At 40.3% G+C, this 6,557-nt stretch overlaps 1 protein-coding gene across 1 annotated transcript; it reads right to left on the bottom strand.

The window, feature by feature from the left end:
- Positions 1 to 4,058: 4,058 nt before the first annotated feature.
- LOC101620234 (olfactory receptor 52D1-like) lies at positions 4,059 to 5,033 on the bottom strand. Its single transcript, XM_004683644.1, has one exon. The coding sequence runs from the start codon at positions 5,031 to 5,033 to the stop codon at positions 4,059 to 4,061; it is 975 nt and encodes a 324-aa protein (XP_004683701.1).
- Between the last annotated feature and the right edge of the window lie 1,524 nt (positions 5,034 to 6,557).

The following is a 6,557-nucleotide window of genomic DNA, read 5'->3' on the forward strand; positions in this document are numbered from 1 at the left end:
GGTAACGCCCTAGCCGGTATCTGAGAGGTGAATGAAGAAGCCATGTGACTTTCAATTCTAAAATGAATCAAGATTTTCAAAGTATAAGATAAAAGAGATTGATATGATACAAAAGTGATTCTGGAATCTTACATACCATATAATAAGAGTAGTATATTGTAATATTGCAGAAGTACTAATGTAGCATAACAGAATTAACAGCAAAGAAATAGCTCTTATAAAAGTCTTATTAAGGACACATTGATTCATTATACCTTAATGAAAACTATCATTAAATAAGTAAAATTATATTGTGTATAATTTTGCATGTGCCTCCATTTAAAGAAAATAATATGAAATAGGTGACACAAATGTTGATCTAAACACAAAGAAAAATTGACAAAACAGTGCAGATCTCTTTCAAAACCCAAAATGTCAGCTAGATTGATAACAACAACAAAAAATTCTTATTAAGATAACTTAAAACTTATAATAGAATCCTTCCAAAAATTGAACACACATTTTAAGGACCTTTGGGAAACTTTTTGATAAGGTTTTTGATAAGTGTAATGATAGCCAAGAAGGAAGCAGGTGGTGCAGGCTGCACAGCTGAAACTCAGAGATGAGCCTACCAGAATGTGAGCATAAAGGCCCCTCACGTGGAGCAACTTACCTGCATGTAAGGAGATGAGAAAGTGGGAAACTGGCCCCAGACACCTTCTTCAGAGGTGTATGTATGAGTGTGTGCACGTGTGTGGGTATAGGTTAGTAAAACCTCACATGGCTCTTGCAGCTCACACTCATGGCCCTGCATCTCCCCGCTCCTAACTTTCAGGCACCCAGAATCCATGGTGGGGTCCTTTAAGTAACCTAACTACAGGACCCAAGGGTGGCCAGAATTAGCTCTAGCTAGTCCCTTCTTCCCCAAACACAGACATAAAATTTCACTGCTATTAGGTTTAAAACTGACCCTGGAGGGTTCCCTGGGCTCCTAAGAGATAAGATGATAGGGATTCCGGGAATGCTCTAGTCTTTTTCAGTGCTGGAGAAGCCTGAGTAAAGAGGGGCAAAGTTAAAGCTGAGCCTGGGACTATTTCAGGCCTGCCTGTTTGTATACCAAAGACCCTCTTTCTGGAGAATATGCTTGTGTGAGGTCAGGGGAGGAACTTATTGCTAAGCAATCCATGCTCATAACAGCAAAAGCAGTACATCCCATGTTGCTGAGAACCCTGGTGAAATAGTCTGTCACCTCAAGTTTTGTCAATTCCTGTTCTCTTCCTGGTTTTCTTGCTCTGAACTCTTTCATGGTCATGGTTTTACCCCAGACATTCCCAGGGCATTTTCTGCAATACCAGTCACCCACTTTAGACACCATACCCACTCATGTCCCAGCATCCTTTCAATTCTGGCCGCAGATGTGGACATAGTCTATTCTTATTAGCTCAGAGGAAGAAAGTTATTAATGTCTGACCAGATATATATTTCCAAGTCCTCTGCAAAATGCACAGGACAAAATGGAAATCATAAAATGGTGCAATGACTAACAGATTTGGACTCAAAAAGCCAGATTCTAAATTTGGGTGTGCAAATTCTGCCTACATATGGTGTCAGTTAAAGGGAAGCAGTGACAGAGGAAATTGAGGACAGATAAATGTCTGAGGTAACCAACACATCAGCAGAAAGAATACACACAGCTTGCTCCCACAGAGAGCTGTGCTTTAACAGCAGGAATGCTAGGCTCCGTCAGCCTTTCCTCTGTCCTAACGTGGTCCTAAAGGGTGGTAATGACAGGTAACCAAACAAAATTCTTTCATCCTAGCCCTGTGCTCCCATTTTTACTTTTATGATCTTATCAATCTTGAATATATTCAAAGAAGCTTTTCTTTGTCTTCTGCCTTGGCCCAGAGGACTTCTACCCCTCAGTCATAATTTTAATTTCCCCATTTGAATAATTATACTACTCTGGGATAGTAGCCCTGGTGGGATTTCGCCCTTAACCCTGCATCCCTATAACTAGCATTGTCTGGCACATGGTAGAATCTAATAAGTGTTGAAAAATTATTAAATGAATAAGTAAATAAGACAAATAAGTTCATTTAAATATGAAGTAAATTATGTGTATCCTTGTAAACCTAACTTGTGACTATAGATATTTTCCCAGTGGTGGTAGACAGGTGATTCTTAATAATTTCCAACAGGGAAGTTAGACACAATTATTTAATTCTCATTTCCCTAAAAAATAGGGAACTCCAGATAACAGTTAATTTTGATTGACTGTTTCCATGAAATGGCTCAATTATTCAACCTCGGAACCATAGGAAGACTAAAAATACACTCTTCAGTCATGGACAGGTTGTCCTTCTTTGCCACCACCCAGTGGCAAGAAGGCTTAGAATCAGGATGAATCACTAACTACTATTTCACTGTAAGAGAAAATACAATTAATGATCATTAAAATAAAAGAAACAATTATCTTAACATGTAGTTATTTTCCTCATTATTCTAATGGAATATTTTGTACCCTGCCACTGAAAATACCATATTCTGTTGTAATAACTTCACTTCCTCTCACAAGATTGAGTTTCTTGAGGCCAGGTATCTTATCAATGAAATTCAATACCTCCTATACAAATATAGTAGTGTTTCCTTAATACATACTTTTGAGTAGATGTTCAATAATAAGAGCTAATAAATGAACAATATTTTTGAAGTTCTGACAGAAGGACTCTAGTTACGAAGATTGGGAAATGATAGAAATAATGAGATATTGCTTGATGGTTACTGAGTTTCTATTCGTGATGATGAAATTTTAGGGAGTGAATACTGCTGGTGGTAGCATAATGAAATGAATTGAAATTGTAAATGTTATTATGAATATTTTACAAAAACACAATAAATCCCTCTTTAGTCTCCATAAATGTATCCATAGTCTTCAAACACCACACTACAACTAAGTCAACTGTGTATAGGCTGAATCTCAGAACTTCGAAACAGAAAGACTAGTATAGATACTGATGCTGAAAATTGGCAGGAATGCTTAGGAGCATAAAAGTGTCTGATATTAGACAATATAATAAAAACTTGACTCTGTGAAAGACTGGTGTGAGATTAATGTACAAAATTGTGTAAGAGTATAGACAGGTTACTTGTTTTTATTTCTTCAAAAATACCCAAACACAAGTCAATAGATACCTCATCTCTTATGGAAGGCAAAATTGTGCTAAGACAAAGGAAGCTGTTTGGAGACAGATTATCTGTCAACCCTACCTATACTGCATTATCTTTAGTATTAGCAGGAAGCTCAGTGTTTTAGGAATTCTTATACACCCAAAAGGCTGTTATCATATGAGGTAAACAGAATGAGTCTGCAGTGACCTGCAAGTTATTTGTATATAAATCTCATCACTCTGGAATATCAGGAAAATGTAAAGATTTTCAGATATGAGGTGAATATAAGTAGCTCCAAAGTCTCATCATTTCTAGTGAGAGAGGAATGTGTGCTATGACTTTCCCATTGATGTGTGTGTATCCACACCCTCAAAATAAGTCACCCAGCAGTTATCTTCCTAGCCTATAAACCTAATTCTAGGTTCAGAGAATCCTGAACTCTCACAGCTATCTCAGCCCTAGGGTTGACATGCTTAATTAAAAATACTATTGGTATAAGAAAGTGCTGGCAAGCAATCAGGGTGTGTGTGTGTGTGTGTGTGTGCACATGCTCATGTACTCATGCTCACTCATTTGAAGTGACAACTAAATATTTCTATGACTCCTTTTCTTCTACTGCCAGCATATGGGATTTCCATACGAAGCGAGACTAAATTCTCCTGGACACTGCCTCTTGACCTTTCCCTGGTAAGAATAAAGAACCATATGCTCAATAACTGTAGGGCTGTTAATTCCAGGAAAATGGAACTCTGTACATTTAGCAGATGGAAGGGAGTTGTACTAAATACTTCAAAACTCTCAGATAATACATGATACTGGCTTGCTAGGTTCATAGAAGCTTGAATCTCTACTCCAAAGGTAGGAGGTGCTGGAAAAAGTGGGACGTTAATTATAATTCCTCTCAGTGGATGTCAAGGGTGCACTGAGGACATAGCTACCTTCTCTCCACAAAAAAGGCCAAGTATCCTCTGGCGGATCTGTTTGGTATTAATGCCATAAACTAGAGGATTGAGAACAGGGGGCACGAGCAGATACAGATTTGCAAGAACAATGTGAATATGAGGAGGTACTTTGTGACCAAAGCGGTGGGTGAAAAAGGAAAAGAAGGCAGGTACATAGAAGACAAGAATCACACAAATGTGGGCGCCGCAGGTGCTAAATGCTCGAAACTGGGCATCCTTCGAGGGCAGGCGCAGCACAGTCTGCAGGATGAGGCCGTAAGAGGCAGCGATGAGGACCACATCCATGCCTGTGACAGAAAGCGCTACCGTGAGACCATAAATGGTGTTGGGCTTGATGCTGGCACAGGCCAGCTTGGCAATGCCCATGTGCTCACAGTAGGTGTGGGGGATGATGCGATGGCTGCAAAATGGTAAGCGCTCAATGAGAATGATAAAAGGGAAAACAAAGATTATGCTACGGACCACACACGCCAGACCAATCTTTCCAATCACTGCGGCATTGAGGATGGATGTATAATGAAGCGGTCGGCAGATGGCTACGTAGCGGTCAAAAGCCATGGCCAGCAGGACCGCTGACTCTGTGGCGAACACTGCATGAACAAAAAACATCTGGGTGAGGCAGCCATGGTAGGAAATCAGGTGCGACCTAAGCCAGAAGATTGTTAGCATTTTGGGCAGGGTGGTTGAACACAAGACCAGGTCTGTGAGCGATAGTAAGCACAGGAAGAGGTACATGGGTTTGTGCAGAGCTCTGTCCGCCTTGATGATATGCAGGATAGTGCCGTTACCGGCGAGAGCAAGGATGTACATGGAACAGAAGGGGATGGCAATCCAAACATGCTGGTCTTGCATTCCCGGGATACCAAGCAGAAAAAATGAAGAAGGATGCAAGGCAGTGTCGTTGGGAACAAATGCAGAGAACATGGTACTGCATAGAGTAGAGGCTCTGTCTTCCTAAAGTGGATAGAAAATGAAATCAAGTCATCCTAGGCACCCGTTAGCCTTCCAGAGTATGTCTATTCCATTTCTTGCCTTTCTTTCATGCCCACCAATTCTACGCCAATTCATGATTTTCTCATTTCTTGTTTATGTTGTTAAAAAAAACTGTAACTGGCCCTCCCTGGTGGCGCAGCGGGTTAAAGTACTGCACTGAGAAGCTAAAGCCACTTCCGCATGAGTTCAAATCCCGCCTGCCCCGGAGGTGACCACATGGCGTGGCAGACCTCTCCTGACCCGCCCGCTGCTCCCCTCGGCAGTGTGCTTCGTCGATCTGCCTGTTCTGCTCCCCACTGTGTCTCTGGTGGGGCCTCTCACCGCCCTTGAGCCTCTGGCCTGTACCCCAGTTCTGTATGTACAAATAAATAAATCTTTAAAAATAAAAAACTGTAACTAATATGCCCACTTCTAGGATTTCCTAGAATCCTAATATCTGTCCAAATATTCCAAAGTGAAAATATCCAAATATACTTCAGTTTTTCTATGTATACAGTTCAGAGTGCTTCTACTTTCCATTTTGTCTTGTTATCTGGGGCACTGGATTATATTAATAGATTCCCCACCCCCTCACTTATGCTTGGATTTGGAATAAGAAACACCAAGAAGCACACCTTCAGCACCTTTCATGCAAGGTTGCTGCAAGCTGGCGGCATCTTTCAGTGAACAGCCTTACCTGGCTCTAGTTACCTTTCACAATCATAACATCTCTGTTCCCTTCAACCAAAAGATTTTGACAGTGACATTTGTCACTACTGCAGAGACTTCACGAGCACTTGTAATCTTCCTACACTGAACCCATATCTCTGAATATGATTTCTCTTCTGAAATCCCCAAATCTGGTTATACATCTGTTTCTTGCTAAGGATCTTGAAATGATGACTTGCAGAACTCTTGTTGCAAGAGTAGAACACCTAGTTCAATGACTTACTCCAACCTCAACCACATCCTTCATGTCCTGACCATATTTAAGAGTTTTTGAAATGTCCAAAAGTATGTTTTATCACACCTGCATATATCTTATATGGTTTAAAATATTATTTTATTTTTTTATTGCAGTACCATTGGTTGACAACATTGTGTATGATTCAGAGGTATACAGTCACTATTACCAGGCCATACCCAGCCCCGAGATACCCATACGGTCCTCCACCAGTGTCTACTGGGTCTTGCTCTTCATCCTCTCCCTCCACTTCTGTAACCTCAATTCTACAGTCAGACTTCTAGGGTTCTTTTTCACACAGTATGTTTACTAACATGATCACCTGACAAGCTAATAGTTATTTGAAACTTAGAGCTATATATTCTCCTCTAGGAAGCTTTTCTACAATGCTTTGTACAAACTTAGAGCTATATATTCTCCTCTAGGAAGCTTTTCTACAATGCTATGGTGAGAGAGTCATACATCTTAAGCATACTCCCTTAGGAAATTAAATTTTTATAATTATGTATATG

This window comes from Condylura cristata, unplaced genomic scaffold, assembly GCF_000260355.1.
Source record: "Condylura cristata isolate star-nosed mole 26May11 unplaced genomic scaffold, ConCri1.0 scaffold00015, whole genome shotgun sequence".
Lineage (NCBI taxonomy): Eukaryota > Metazoa > Chordata > Mammalia > Eulipotyphla > Talpidae > Condylura > Condylura cristata.

Excerpts from the sequence above, each read along its gene's own strand:
- LOC101620234 (XM_004683644.1), bottom strand. The coding sequence starts at position 5,033 with ATGTTCTCTGCATTTGTTCCCAACGACACTGCCTTGCATCCTTCTTCA.